The 15,354-nt window shown below is 41.2% G+C and overlaps 1 protein-coding gene across 2 annotated transcripts in view; it reads left to right on the top strand.

The window, feature by feature from the left end:
• Positions 1-15,354, top strand: part of vps13b (vacuolar protein sorting 13 homolog B) — a 313,875-nt gene that overhangs the window by 225,156 nt on the left and 73,365 nt on the right. For both annotated transcript variants that reach the window (XM_030749245.1, XM_030749244.1), the window contains exon 38: positions 3,984-4,379. In XM_030749245.1, the coding sequence (XP_030605105.1) occupies positions 3,984-4,379 (396 nt within the window). The remainder of the gene's footprint in view (positions 1-3,983; positions 4,380-15,354) is intronic.

Genomic DNA, 15,354 nt, shown 5'->3' with positions numbered 1-15,354 from the left:
GCAGTAACCTGGGCAATAAACGTATTTGATCTCCCTCACCGCTCTGCTGAGGTGTGTGTGTGTGTGTGTGTGTGTGTGTGTGTGTGTGTGTGTGTGTGTGTGTGTGTGTGTGTGTGTGTGTGTGTATCTCTGTTAGACCTTGATCTTTCACTTTCTCCAGCGCTAATAGAGGCTGACACCTGAGAAGGGCCAATCTGTGATTCCCTCCAGCCTGTTCACATTAAGGCCTGTTAGTTAAAGGTATGCGAGCATCGACACCACCTCTCAGCCTCCAGGCCTGACGTTTGCTCTTTGCACCAGCCTTCCACTAACGGTCTCCAACTTCAAATAGTTGTTAGTTTTATGGCAGAGGTCAAAGTTTTTCCAGCAAAATGACTCGTGCGCATGAATCCCATTGCTGTTAACGTACTGTTTGCAGTTCCCCTACTTGATGATGAAAGTTTCACCACATTTCTTTCAATATTTGTATTTCTTGTTTTTTCAAAAAAAAAAATCTCCTGGCCCCTGCTGGCAGTTTAAAATAAGAGTGACATTTATGCTTACAGTTCACTTTACAATATGTATGGGTGAGGGAAATCTTTATCAGATGTCACATCTTAATCCATAAATATAGAATTTGCACTTTTGTCTGTAAAACCTAAAAGCCTTTCTTTCCCTCTTGTGAGGTTTGAGTTTCCTCTTTTTATGTCATCTTTGCTGAGTGAAATCACATGTTCCTGTATCTGTCTGTGTCCCACAGACGTATCTGCTCCAGAAAAGGAGAAACAAATTTTGGGATGTGATACAGTTGTATTCTATATGTGGCCATTTCTCAGACTCATCTCTTGATGTTGTTTCACTGCAGTAAAAATATGATACAGCAGTTGTAGGATAAAACTGAGAGGAAGCTGTACAGATGCTGTGGCCCACTTTTTTTCTAAAGTACTCCATGGAGAGTTGTTCACAGTACTTATAACCCAAATAGACATTAGCCTGCAATCATTTCACACTATAAAGTGGAAGAAACATAAGGAATGCTTAATATGTAACAATTAACATTAACATTTTTCATTGGATCATGAGTGGGAGGGAATTTCACATTTATACTCTTTCCTTACAAATCACATCAAAATCAATAAGAAATCAAATTTTTCTAGCGTACACTATGTATGGTTAACACAGTTGAATTGAATATTTTATTGGTCATTGTTATTTACAGTAATTAATTACTTTATTTCAGACATGGACCTGACATTTTTCTCTGTAATATGAAGCGATTTTTGCAAGTAAGATGGACTGAATAATCCCATGACCTTGCCTCCTTATATATTTGTGACATGTAAACTGTTTGGTTATTAATTTTATTATAGATTAAGTAAACCTTGCAGTCTAGAAAGACCTTTGGTTATAGTTAGCTGCTCACTCTGACCAGGTAAGTTTCACATTAGTTAAACAGGTAAAAATAAAAATCCTTTGCCATCACTTCAGATCTGCCTGGGTCAGGGGATAGGACGGGTGGAGTGCAGAAAGGAACTTTGTGAGGGAGTACAAAGATAATCAGTACCAGGTCTCCATGTGCTGGGAGCCAGGCAAGGCCCAGGCCATGGCACTGGCCCTGGCTGGTTGATCAGAGACATCTTTATGTGATTACAGGAGGGGTTGATTAGGTGGAGGAAAAGTAAAAGATAGAAATGACTGAGCAAAAGAGAAGAAGCAGAAAGATGGAGTGCATGAAACAGACCGGGAGAAAATGGATGGGTGAAAGAACATGGGGAGGGAAACAGAGGAACCTGGATGAACAGCTGCATACAGCTATTCATTTCACCACTGGAAAGTTTCCTGGTGATAAGTCAAGTGGAAATGATAAGCTACATTGCACAGCAGATTCCACCTATCCTTTCTCCAGTTTTTCTCTCCAGTCATCCTTCCATTTGACAATGTGCCTTACTTCCGCTGAATTAAGAGAAATACCTTGAAGGCAGAGTTAGTCTATCTCTGTGTGTGTGTGTGTGTGTGTGTGTGTGTGTGTGTGTGTGTGTGTGTGTGTGTGTGTGTGTGTGTGTGTGTGTGTGTGTGTGTGTGTGTGTGTTGGCCTTTCTATCTTGGCAATGTTCCCGCTCATGTCATTCAGTGCGCTTACCTGAGAGGAGGCAGACGGGAGGCCTAAAACCCTTAAAAGGCCGTAAACACTGGGTCCTTGATGAGACCATGAAAAACAGCTGCACTAGTTTTCGGCTGCTTCACTCTCCCATCATCATGAGCAAGTGGAAAAATGGGATAATGGAAGTGGTGTAAAACGGCATTGAGTTAATTCATGTGTCTCTGTAAATTCCAGTCAAGTGTTTGAAGGCTGCAGAGCACCAGAGAGTGAGAGAGAGATTGAACAGAAGAGAGTGGTCTCAGATTTATGCAGCTGGCAAGAAGAAAGCATTCTCTTCTGCTGTTCCGCAGTGTCACGTTAGGATGTTACAATGAGACAACCAGGAATTTGTGTGCGCATATGTGTCCATCTAAGACAAGAAGAAGAAAGAGTTTGAGACTGGACCCAGCTGTCCTTTAAACAGTTTGCATGCAAAGTTGAGTGATTAGAAGAAGAGAGGAGAAAGTTTGATTTATGAGACACATCACCATTTAGTATCTCATGGGTCAGATAGCTGCAAATCTGCTCAGATTTGATGAAGCCTGCCTTGTCTTAAAGAATGGATTATCCAATTTATGACATTTTTCCAATTTTCATTAGCATGTTTTAAAGACTAAAGACCCCAGCCAACAATGAATTTATTCACTTTATTCCTCATTTTGATGAACTTTAAGAGGCCCTGCTGTAGCACTGGATAAGACTGAACTGTTACTACATTACTATTCATATATACTAGGGGTGGGACTTTAACGCGTTAATTTCGATCAATTAATTATGGGGAAATTAACGCGTTAAAAATTTTAACGCATTTTAATCGCACTTTGCACTGTGGAACGTTTCTCAGTGCGCGAGTTCCTGGCATACAGATTATATCGACGCACAATGTCCAAATTAGGGGCCGCATCCTGCGAAGGACCCGGCCCACGTCTTTCGGAGCCCACGAACACCACAAAGGCCGGAAGTGAGCGGCTAGCCTTCATATCAGCTGCCGTCACCTCTGCGTAGCTCATGTCACCTAGCAACCGTGAGTGCGAAGCACAGCTGTGTAAAAGCAGCTGGTTAAATGGAGAACTAACTTTTTCTCCTTTTTGTGGTTTAATTTTAAGTCTTTAATTCAAAATAAGCTGTTAAAACAAGCATAACACATTTCAATATCAAGGAATACAGCTGAGCTAATGATTAATTTCCAACTATAACAAGTGAGACATTAATGTTGAATAAAACTATCCAGTTATGATGCTTAACTTTAATTTCAGGAGTTTGCTTATCACAGGAGCACTTCCACCCTTCATTGGTCTGTGTAGTAGACTGGTGGGAAAATGAACAAAATTTTGAAGTTTAAGCTTATGTATATTGATTCATTCATCAACTAAACTTAAATTAATATTTCTCATGTCAAATATTGAAATGCGATTAAAATGCGATTAATTTCGATTAATTAATTACAAAGCTTGTAATTAATTCGATTAATTTTTTTAATCGAGTCCCACCCCTAATATATACATATATGTATGTGTATATGAACTATTTATTTCCTATTCATAGATACAAGCAAAAGCCACAGAAACCCACAGAGATCTAGCTAGTGTATTTCTGTCATGGTGTAGTTTTGTTTTCTCTCTTAATAAAATAATGTTTTTATTACCTGCTCAAAAGCTTTGTTCACTGCTTCCTGCCCACTTTTCTGTATCACTCAGCACTTCATAAATACAAGTCAGGATGAGCAAAAGCACATGTCCACAGAGGGAGTTGTTGTTTATAACATTTTGCTTACAGCAGAGTTTGACTAATGCTCTTTGCTTTTTTTTTTTTTTTTTTTTTTTTTTTAATCCTTTCCCCTTTTGTCTCTTCTTTCTCTCCACAGCTGAGTTGAACATGGAGCTATCACGTCCCCTGAAAATCAGTCCCACTTTGGCAAAGCTGGAGCAGGCCAAAGCCTACCTGAATAAAATCCTACCAAACTATGCATGGGACAGCTCCAGTAAACCACCATCTACTCCCTCCACTCCTCATTCTTCCCCTGCGAAGACACTTCACAGGGCCTTTCCTCCTCGTTTAGACAGACACCATCAGAGCTCAGCCCAGGTTAAAACCAACAGTGTTGGGACGCTGGCACTGAACTTTCACAAGGTTTCTCTTCAGACTGCTCAGATTTTAGTAGTCATGGAGACTGAAGCACAACCAATGAGACCCAGTATGACAGTATCCCTGTCAGCCATGACAGGAAGTCTGAACATGAAGATGGGGCCTAGAATAGAAGGTGAGTTAAGCTGTTTATCTTTTTTAAAGGTCACCTGAGCAGAAACACTTGAGAAGCACACAAAGAACCAGCTGTGGCTCACACATTCATAATCAAAAATATGCATTTTGCAGTTTAGTGATGTAGTCTGTTCCCTTTGTAACTGTCTGGTTACTGAAGGAAATCACAGTGAAAAACATACTTTGGTGTCTGTTATCATGATGGACCAGACAAATATGAATTGTCACAGTTATTTTATCCCTCTTAGACCTTATGGTCATCTTTATGGTTCAACCAGAAAAATAGATTTGCAAATTATACATTGTTTCCAGTTATACCAGGTAATGTTTGGTTATCAGGGTAACCCCGGTTCTCTGAAACCCAAGCGTTGTATCTCACAAAGGGAAGCACCTTTCAGCGTAACCAATTATGGAAGCTTCACTACCATCATGTCAGTCTAAGACAGACCAATTGCCTCAAGGTCACGGTGTCCCTTGACCCCCTTTGGAATATCCCCTGGCCCCACACTTTGTATTTCGTCCACATTCCCGTGCAGGTAAGGTGCAATACCTTATTTGCGCGGGAATTATATACCTCATTTGGTTTGTACAGAACCAGGATTAGCCTGGTAACCAAATGTTCTCTTTCAAACCTCTCTTGGTATCTCACTATGCGAATCTGCCAGGATACAGTAAAACCTAACAAATATGTGTGTTGGCATGCCCAGCTAGCAGCCACACAGATATCCCTCACAGAAACATGCTTAAAAAGGGCCCATGAGGTAGCCATTCCTCTGGTGGAATGTCCCCACAGGTGCACAGTAGGCTGCAGTCTCTGACACTCATTATACCACAGTAGACTCCACCATCCAGTGTGACAGTCAGTGATGGAACATGGGCTCTATGAGGAGGAGTCAGGACACAAAGAGCTGGTTGTTTTTTTCCTAAATAAATGTATAATGTTTGGACAAGACAAAGTAAATTAAGCCACCCCTGGCTCTCATCAGCAAATGTCAGGGCAGCGTTAGGGCACAATACCACTTTGCTATAGATCTTGGGGGGGGGGGGGGGGGGTGTAAATCCCACACAGGCTTAAAAGTAGGCCTCAACCTATGAGCCCCTTTCATAAACCTCCTTATCAGATAATGCTGACCAGTTGGTGTACTACCAAAACCAGCATGACAGGCTGAAATTCCAGCTAAATACACTGTCATGCTCTTCCCTTTTCTAGCAAATCCTGAAGGAAGCATAACACATCTGGAACAGAGCACTGATTAGGAGTTATGTTCCTAGCTACACAGCATCTCTCAAACACACACCATTTGGCATAAAGTGTAGAAGGTGTTCTTGTGCTGTGAATGGTCTCAGTCTCCCCGAGAGGGAGACCCAACTCATTTAAATTTAGCCTTTCATGTACCAGGTCCAGGAAGCTAACTGCTCATGTGCCTGTGATATCAAGTCCCTGTAAAAAGCAGTGGCCACAGCTGGCTGTGGAGCTGACAAGCTTGCACCACCATCCATGCCCTGCTGGGTTAGCTATCAAAATCAGAAACAGTCGCTGCTCCCTCACCCTGCTCAGTATCGACAAACACAGCTGAACATTTGGCCATGGTTGATCTAATGCGTCTTCTCCCCTAATGTCACACCCTCATTTCTTACCAAAAAGAACAGTGGACATTATGTGTTTTCATGCAGTACAAACAGATCTACACTCCCCTCCAAAAGTATTGGAAAAGTGAGTTCATTTCCCTTTAATTTTGCTGTAGACTGAAAACATTTGGGTTTGACATAAAAAAAATCATTATGAAAAAAAAAATCAACATCTCAGCTTTTATTTGTAGTTTTGGCAGTGTGTTTTGGGTCATTATCTTGCTGCATGATGAAGGATCTTCCAGTCACTTTGGTTGCATCTTTCTTTAAATTGACAGACAAAATGTTTCTAGACTTCTGAGTTCATTGTACTGCTGCCATCATGCCTGAAATCATCAATGATAATTAATAAGCCATGCAACCCCAAGCCATGGCATTACCTTCAGTGTGTTTCACAGATGAGCTTGTATGTTTGTGATCATGAGCCTTTCTTTCTTTAAACTTCAGCCTTTCCATCACCTTGGTAAAGGTTCATCTTTGTCTCCTCAGTCCATAAAACTTTATCCTGGAATTTCTAAGGCTTGTCTCTGTACTTCTTGGCAAATTCCAGCCCAGCCTTCCTGTTCTTCTTGCCAATTAGTGGTTTGCTGTTTTCTGATGAAGCATCTGTACTTTTATTCATGAAATTTTCTACAAACAGTAGATTGTGATACCTTCACTCCTGCCCTCTGGAGATTGTTACTGATGTCACTAACAGTTGTTTTTCACCCATAGACAGTTCTCTGGCAGTTGGTTCCTCCTCTAACTATAAATGCACAGTCTGCACAGGTAAAACCTGTGGCAAAATCTGAAACTAAGCGTAGACATTCAGCGCTATTTATTGTTTGAATAATTAATGTAACAAGATACACCTGGGCAACAGAACACACCTGTCTGTCACATGTTCCAATACTTTAGCTCACAAGAAAATTGGGTGGTTTCAGACAGCAGGTGCTATCTTCTGAGCTGTGCATCAGATCCAGATGTAAATACCTGGAAATAAAAGCTGAGATGTTGCTCTTCTGTCTCACTGATTTTTTGATGTTGAACCTGACCTCACTGTTCCAGTACTTTTGGTGAGGAGTGTACAGATACCCGGCTGGATCTCTCCCACAGCTGGCAGACTATTTCTGGATTGAGTCTCCACTTCCTATAAAGTGGATTCTCTCTGGAGAGCAAATCTGCTTTGATGTTCAAAGCACCGAGAACATGTGTCACATTGTTGCTCCACATAATCAAACTGTGAGCCAGCATGTGTAATGTCACAGAGCGAGTGTCTCCCTGATGGTTTAGATACGTCATCACTGTTGTATGGTCTGTCCTGACCAAGACGTTACAATTTTTCAGGAGCAGCAAGAGGTGCCCCAAAGCCAAAAAACTGTTGTGCCCCACAAAACCTCTGGGTCCAGGTGCCATTCACAGCACTTGCCTCAAAAACCTCAAAAGGAACCATCTATTCTCAGAGTTTTCTCATAACCATCATACCGGATACCAGTAGTGAATACTTTTGGATCTCTCCAGTAATGGAGAGCCAGCAGACATTCAGGGGAAATTCTTACCATACGGCTGAGATGATGTCTCACATCCAGCCGCAGAGAGGGACACCCAGTGCTGAAAATCCCACATCCTCAGCAGTGCCTGGGGAATGACAGAGATTACTGAGGTCATCATTTCTGTCAAGTGCAAACAAGCTCCTAATGAGACCATGTTTCCCTTGTGAAACAGATCAACATGCTGGCGAAAGGCTTGAAAAGGCCCAGATAATGTATATTCTAAGTGGGAGACAGTACACTCTTGGTACCATTGATGCATAAACCCAAGCCAGACAGGCTGGGTAACAGCACATGGGTGTTTTTCTCTGCTTCCTCTCTGGTGGAAGCACATATTAGAAAATCGTCCAAATATGCTAACATTCTGAGCCCTGCTGCCCACGAGGGTTTCAGGGCTGCTTCAACGCACTTGGTGAAATCCCTCAGCCCAAACAGGATGATCTGATATTTGTAGGCTATGCTGTGAAAAATTAACCTGAGAAATTTGCTATATGCTGTAAAAATGGTTATGTTGAAATAAGCATCTTGATCTGCTCGTGTGAACCGGTCATCCTGTCAAAAAGATCAGAACAGCACATTTTGTGTCAACATTTTGGATATGCATTTCCTGGGGTGAGAATAGAGGGAAGATAAATCCAGTATGGGACGTAACTATCCCCCATTTTTCAGAATGAGGAAATGTCTGGAATAGAAGCCTACCTGTAGATTCATTTCCTCTTCTGTTACATTTCTTATTGCCCCTGTGTTTAAAAGAGAATAAATTTAGCTCTCTAAAGCCCTTGCAGTTTCCCCTGTAGCCACTGAAAACACCACACCATTGAAACTGGTTGGAAATGGCAAGGGCTGACTTTCCCCACCAATGCAGCTGCCAGGCTGCAACACCTGGGCAGGGGTTAGAATAGCACCCTCCTCATCCTCATCAATATTTTCTCTGAGGAGCTCGATGTTAACATCATCCTCAACTTCTTTTCCGCATTCCTCTTCAGAGCCGAGGAGCAGGTTGAAAAGATGAAGAAATTCAGCTTCTGGGTCTTTGACCACATCCCTCCAGCAAGTGCCAGCTGAGCTGGGTTTGTCCTCGGCCTTTAGTATGATGTTGGAAAAGGGTTGATTGGCTTTAGAGGCTTCCAACTCTTGCAAACACTGTTCCATTTTTCCACCTGGTATTGCACAGTAATGCTTACGGGAGTTGGGGTCTGCCACCAATGCCGGCACATCTTTGATACCCATGCAGGTGATGCAGAAGCAAAGGGGTTCCTTCCCCAAGATGGTCAACCCACAAGCAGCTGGGCAAGGATGGGATGGTATTTACCTCAACTTGCCCCCTACCAGCATTTTTCTGAGAGGATCCAGTGGTAGCCATAACCACTAATGCTTAGTTTTCATAGCTAGCAAAAAAGCTTCACAAGCTCACCTGATGCACTAGCTTATTAAGGCATGGGTCTGCAACAACGCGACTACTGCTTACCAGAAAATATATTCTTGTAAAGACTATATAATATTACAACATAATAACATTTAATCCTAAAACCAAAAAACACACAGTCAGGGATGACCTTGACAGCTGCATCTGTGAATAGTTAAATGGATAATCCTGGTCCAGGACCACTGAGGAGCTCTAGTGATCTTCACCAGGATGAATACAAGAAGGACTGATGTGGGGCCAGCGGCTGTTATAAAGTGGGTCGGGGGACCCTGTGTCCTTGAAGTGATTGATCTGTCTTAGACAGAAATGATGGCAGTGGAGCTTCCATGACTGGTCATGCCAGAAGGCACTTCTCATAGTGAGATACCATGTGCGATTTGAAAAAGCTAACAGGTATTATTGTATTACCTAAGTTCAGTTTACATTGTGAACATGGAAGTTCAGTGGGAAAACAGAACTGGAAGTCATTATGTTTCAAGCCTGTGTTGTTTAGATTGCTAAAAGTGGGCTTGGACCTTAAATGAGTCATTGTTACATGTTCTTTTTGTAAAACCTGAAAAACATCAAACTGGTGATGTGATCCATCTCATTCTGCTATATTTCAAGATATTGCTACTTGCTTCAAGGAAATTCTTGAGACAGGTGGAGCTACGTTGGAAACATCTGTCATGACTTCACCCAGTTTTGGCAGAAGTAACCAAAATTTAAGACTGTAATACACTACACTAAATATACATGCTTTTCTGTGGCGTGTCATTTGTCTAGTGCCCAAACTCGGCATTTGAGCCAACAGAAATGAATCCAGGCACTTTGAAAATAAAGTACAGTTGCACGGAGCTCCAGATATCCTATACAAAATGTCCTTATGTGACCATACATGTATTCATGGGGACAAACTCTATATAACTAAATATAACAAGTGGTCACCTCAATTACATTTGTTATTCTTTCAGATTTAAAAAAAAATCTGTGTGAAATGTAACATGTTTACTCTGGAATGTTTAATTCAACAGCAGAAATATAAATTTTGATTCTATGGTCAGTGAGTGAATGCCTCTATATGAGTTCTGTCTTCTGAATATGTATTGATCAGTATGTCAGTGCATAGCCCTTAATCAAACTTTCTGCTTTTCTACTGATGTCTTTGCATCTTTGGCAGGTTTTACAATCTGTCATTAACTCACAGTGGGGAACACTGGGAACTGAATCGCACTGTTGCTTCTATTATTATTTGTGCTAGCAAAGTGCTCATCTGCCAACAATAGGGTTTGTCAGTAAACTGGGAAGTGAGATGTTTGTGTTAGTCCTGGGTCTAAAGTTGTTGTAGGACTGTGTATTTGATTACATGGGTATGTGTGCCTTAGGACATGAGACTGAGGGAGAAAGTTTTTTTCATGCATTTATGTATGACTGTGTGTTAGGGCAAGATGTTTGTTTTTGTGTTAGAACCAGACCCTGCCTTCATCAGCACTGACTGTTATCCAGGAGGCTTCACAGTGTTTCCATTCTGACAATCAGAACTGCTAATGCTAATGTAAATTAAAGAGCTTCCAATTTCTTTGTGCAGCTGGGTGTGAGTCGGCGCACTATAACAGATGATGAGGGATTTTTAGTTTGTTTTTCAGTTTTGCTGTTTCTTGGCATGTCTTCTAAATTGGACACTAGATGGAAACAGAAGGATAAAAGAGAGAAGGGTGATGACATGCAGCAGATGGAGAGGAACACTTTCTCATTATTGTGCAGGTAGATGTTTTTTTTTTTTTAAACCTCAGTGCCACAGAGCAACACATCCTCTGTTCACTGGGGCTGCAGAAGAACAAGGACAAGCTGAAACAAGGCTCGCTAAGTGCCTGCATCTGTTTTACAGATGTTGTTATATAGGGTTACTTCAGATAAAATGATTGTCAAAAATGTTAATTAAAACCTCAAACAATTTGCACTTTGTTTACTCGAATCTGCATAACTGCACGGTGACACAATACTCAGTGCTGCTGCCCTGAACTGATTTTCACCAGCTTTCAGCTTTCATCCATCTTTGATGTGTTGACTTTGATAAACACAGTTGAAACTGTGTGTGCAATCCAATGGAAAAAACGAGTTGAGAGACAATAGCGCTAGTATGAAAGCTAATCCCGTCCCACTCACTTTGCTTTCAAATGACTCTACTATTTATAGTTATTACTCTTTCTTTTGCACACAGTAATACTTTTCAAGAGATTTGTTCATAATAGCTCTTTGATTTGTTTACAGTAAACACAGCGAGTACAGATTGATTTGCCGTGAACTGTCTTTTCATGGGTATTGTTTTCTCCACAATTACGAGCACGCTGAAACTCAGCCACTGTTGCTCTAAAGCCATTACAGCCTGACTTGATGCAAATAAAAAATGTGGGGATCAGGTCCATTGGTGTTTATTGACATCCACTGGATCATTCATCCTTTGTTTGGCTCCAAACGGCTTGAAATACTGGTTGTTGTTAAGCCTCAAAAAAACATAACATCATGTGTGTCTGTTCTGAACAAGACATTATAACAACTGCCATAAAACTAATGCTGTCATCATGTGCGGCAGACGTTTTGCTCAACTCCTCTTATATCATATTTGAGTGCCTTCTGAAATACCTGAGAGGTTTTAGATCCTCTGTACAGATCTCATTAAAGACTCTGATATTTCATTTCAGTGCCTTTTCTCAGAACACATGCTGAGACATGATTTAAGTAACACTTGGGAAGTTCACAAAGTTTACATGGCACTAAATGCTTGTAAAGAACATCTTGTTTGTATGGGGTAAGACTTTAAAGCAGACCTCTGAAGTTACCCTTCTGAATAACATGTTTATCTCACCCAGTTGCATGTGTTTTGTTTTTTTTTTTTCTTTTTGGACAACTTAAGCACACTTATAGATCACAACACACACGGCTATTTTCCCTAAGGGCTTCTTCACATAGCGTTTCCAGATTTGTTGCCACTGAAAGGAGACAAACTGTCTCCAATTACACAGACTGATCACTAGTGACATTAGATGTATCTGCTGACTTTTAGCCTTAGCTGCACTGCCTCCATCACTCACCACTCTGGCCTGCTCTGTGCTTTGGAAAGTGAATACCTTGGAATTTTCCAAAGATAAAGGTTGGGATTCCCATTCTGTAAGGTTGAGCCTTTGAGCTGCCACAATAAGTCAGCAGGAATGACCCCCCTGGGAGTAGCTGTACATGAGAGATGCAAGACAGCAGAATGTAGTGCGACTACTTCTACAGTATGTATTACTACTGTTGCTGCTGCTGTTGCTGTGCTGGTCCTCAGTGGCAGGCTAAGACTGATGGACCAAATTCTGAGCAGACCTCACGTTGAGGCCAGTGTGTGTAAGGAGAAACAGGAGTGGAGGAAGAGGGAGGGAAAGTTGCGAAAGAAGAGAAGCAAGGGGTGTTGAGGATAAAGTAATAGAGGGAGAATAAAATGAAAGCAGATTAATTAAAACAGATAGTGAAAGAAAACAGGGATGAGGGAGTTGAAAAAAGAGCTTATTCTAAATAAATCATGACTGGGCAAAGGGGAAGAAAGGTGGCACATAATTTATAAACTGAGCAGAAGAGAGCATATAAAAAAAGTTGCAGACAGGCAGGAAAGGTATAGAAATAAAGGGCACATGCAGACATATATAGGAGAGAAGTGAAAAAAGAGCACAGGGAGGCTACAGTGTGACCAGTATGCAAGATCTTTTCAGTATATGTCATTACACTCATTCTATCCCACCCTGTCTTCATCATCCATGGAACATCTGGGGCTCTGTACCTGGTCATGGCTACCCCCTCTCTGCCAGGGGACAAGATGGAGAGAGAGGGGATTAGGTTGACAGTGAGGTGTGTTACCAGATCCTGTGTTAATGAAAAGCAAGTGGAAGCCCCGCATTCCTCCCTCCATCCACGACTCACCACTCCCCGAGGTAGGGGGGCATTTGTAGTTCAATGAGAGAAAGAATGGAGGTGTGCAAAAGAGAGAGAACAGATGTCTTGGGGTCCATGAAACAAGACCCTCCCTAATCTCTCAGCTCTCTGACTGCTCACAGAGTGCCCCTGATTTCCTAAGAACGCACACACCCACACGTCGGCAGACCCCATTCCTATATCGTGTGTTATTGCTACGCATACACGTGCAAAGGCTTCTTCTCGATGCCTTACTTCTGTGGATCTCCGGCTTCTTCGTGGTGATTTACTCCAGCACACTTGTAAATGAAAACTTCTTATTGTGGAACAAAGTGAAAGCTGCCCATTATTTATTTATGTCCTTTCTTTTATTCAGTTCAAGTTTTATTTTGTTTCTTTGGCCAATCTTTGAATTATGATCATGTCAGTTTGTTTACTCTGCTGAAAGAAAGCCACTCTCTTCGATTTATCACATTATTTCTGCTTCAGTGGTCAGGAAAAAGCAGCTGAGTTAAGCAAAGCCAAGAGAAGATTTATATTTATCTACTGTGATTTGGCACAGTAACCCTACTAATAAATTATTTTCAACACATTAATAACAGAAATACTATGTCACAGAGAAGACTTGAAGAAGAGGGGTGGGGTCTGTCCAGGTATTTGCCAACATTTCTGCTTGATGCTGCTGTTAGGTGGTTAGTGACATTAAATGTAAGATAGTGATGAGAGTTTAATATTTAGGTGATATTAATTTAATGAGTCCTCATTAAAACACTTTCCCATGGCTTATCAATTAATCTGTCAGCTTTTGTACAGATGGTAATACTTTATGGTAATACTTTAATTAACTGCTAGTAAATGTATTTTACAATCATCAAAATGCAGCAGCACGATGGCACAGAGGTTAGTGTTGTTGCTCTGTGTCTACCCCGCCTCTTGCCCTATGGCAGCTGGGATAGACTCCAGTCCCCCCCTGTAACCCTGAATTGGATAAGTGGAAGAAAATGAATGAATGGATGGACATACTGACCCAGCAGTGAGAAACAGACTAAGGGATTTAAAGTGGTGCTTAAAAGCATCACAAATGTACATCTTCATGAATATGCTAATATTACCACCACTGAAATGCCCTCCAGTAAATCACTCTTCATGCAGATGAAATAATGTTAAAGCAGAACAAAACTATGTATAGCTTCCCACTGTTAATATTTCTTTCATTACTGACCGTTAGTCTGCCAGAATAGTCTCCTTTTTTGTTCTACTTGTTCTACATATCCAACCAACACACACACACAAATGGATACATACCATTGGAGTAGCCACAGAAAGAGACTTTTCTTATTGAGTTACATTTGAAAACATCCAAACAGAGCCCAAAGCTGTATGAAAAAAGAAGTCTCAAAGTCAACATAAAACCTGATAATTTGTCAGAAGCCGATAGCCTTAGGCTGCCTAGCAGAATATCATGTAATAAAATGTTGGGGGAAAAAAGTGTCTATAGATGCAGCACATAGACTTTTCTTCATATGTGGCTTTCTTCTAAGAAATCACATTTAGAGTTGAAACGAATGCATGTCTTGCATACATGATCTGCTTACGCCTTACAGCTTTCATTAAACCCATATTTACTCTATTTGCAATGGCTTGGATGACACGCAGCTGTTTGCACTGTGCTATTTTGGCCGATAGTGTCCCCTGCTACAAAACCAGTTTCCTCTAGCGTCCTATAGTGGTCTTGTGGTGATTGAGTAGTGTATTTCTGTGGTGAGTGATAGTATATTACTCTTATTACTCTTACCATCCCAGAAGGTCTTCAGGGGCCTTTGCTGGTTATGTAATGACTCCTTTAGGTTTCTTCTAATTGATACCAGCACGTCGCTGAGTATAAATCAGCCAGGCAGTGGTCAGATAACGTCTGCCAGGCAGAAACCAACGTGGTAAATCAGTCTCCAATCCTATCTAATCTATCTAATGTTTGCCAGAGATGTATTTCACTTTAGGAAGATTTCTACCCTCCCTTTTCCCCCACCACCCACTTGGTTCCTCAAGTGTCATAGGTTGTACATTAGTCTGCAATGAGTGTGTGTGTGTGTGTGTGTGTGTGTGTGTGTGTGTGTGTGTGTGTGTGTGTGTGTGTGTGTGTGTGTGTGTGTGTGTGTGTGTGTGTGTGTGTGTGTGTGTGTATTGGTTTACTGGTATACTAGCAGTGATAGCATGAGGTATACAGGTATAAGTTAATTCTCTTGATTATTTGAGTCCGTTCCACTATTATAAAATAATTACCTACTCAAGGACCTGCTGTGTACTAAGTTGTATATTTTAATATTCAATAAATGCATCTATGCAGATGTTTGTTTCTTCTTCACTAGTTACAGCTGTTTTACAGCTCTGAAGTCACCTTAGAGTATATATAAAGCGCACTGCTATGTGTAATTAATTAGGGCTCAATGGATTATTTATTCAAAATTAAT

The sequence above is a fragment of the Archocentrus centrarchus genome, chromosome 16 (assembly GCF_007364275.1).
Source record: "Archocentrus centrarchus isolate MPI-CPG fArcCen1 chromosome 16, fArcCen1, whole genome shotgun sequence".
NCBI classification, from domain to species: domain Eukaryota; kingdom Metazoa; phylum Chordata; class Actinopteri; order Cichliformes; family Cichlidae; genus Archocentrus; species Archocentrus centrarchus.
The sequence above is the reverse complement of the archived record's forward strand: the minus strand, read 5'-3'. Positions and strand labels throughout refer to the sequence as shown.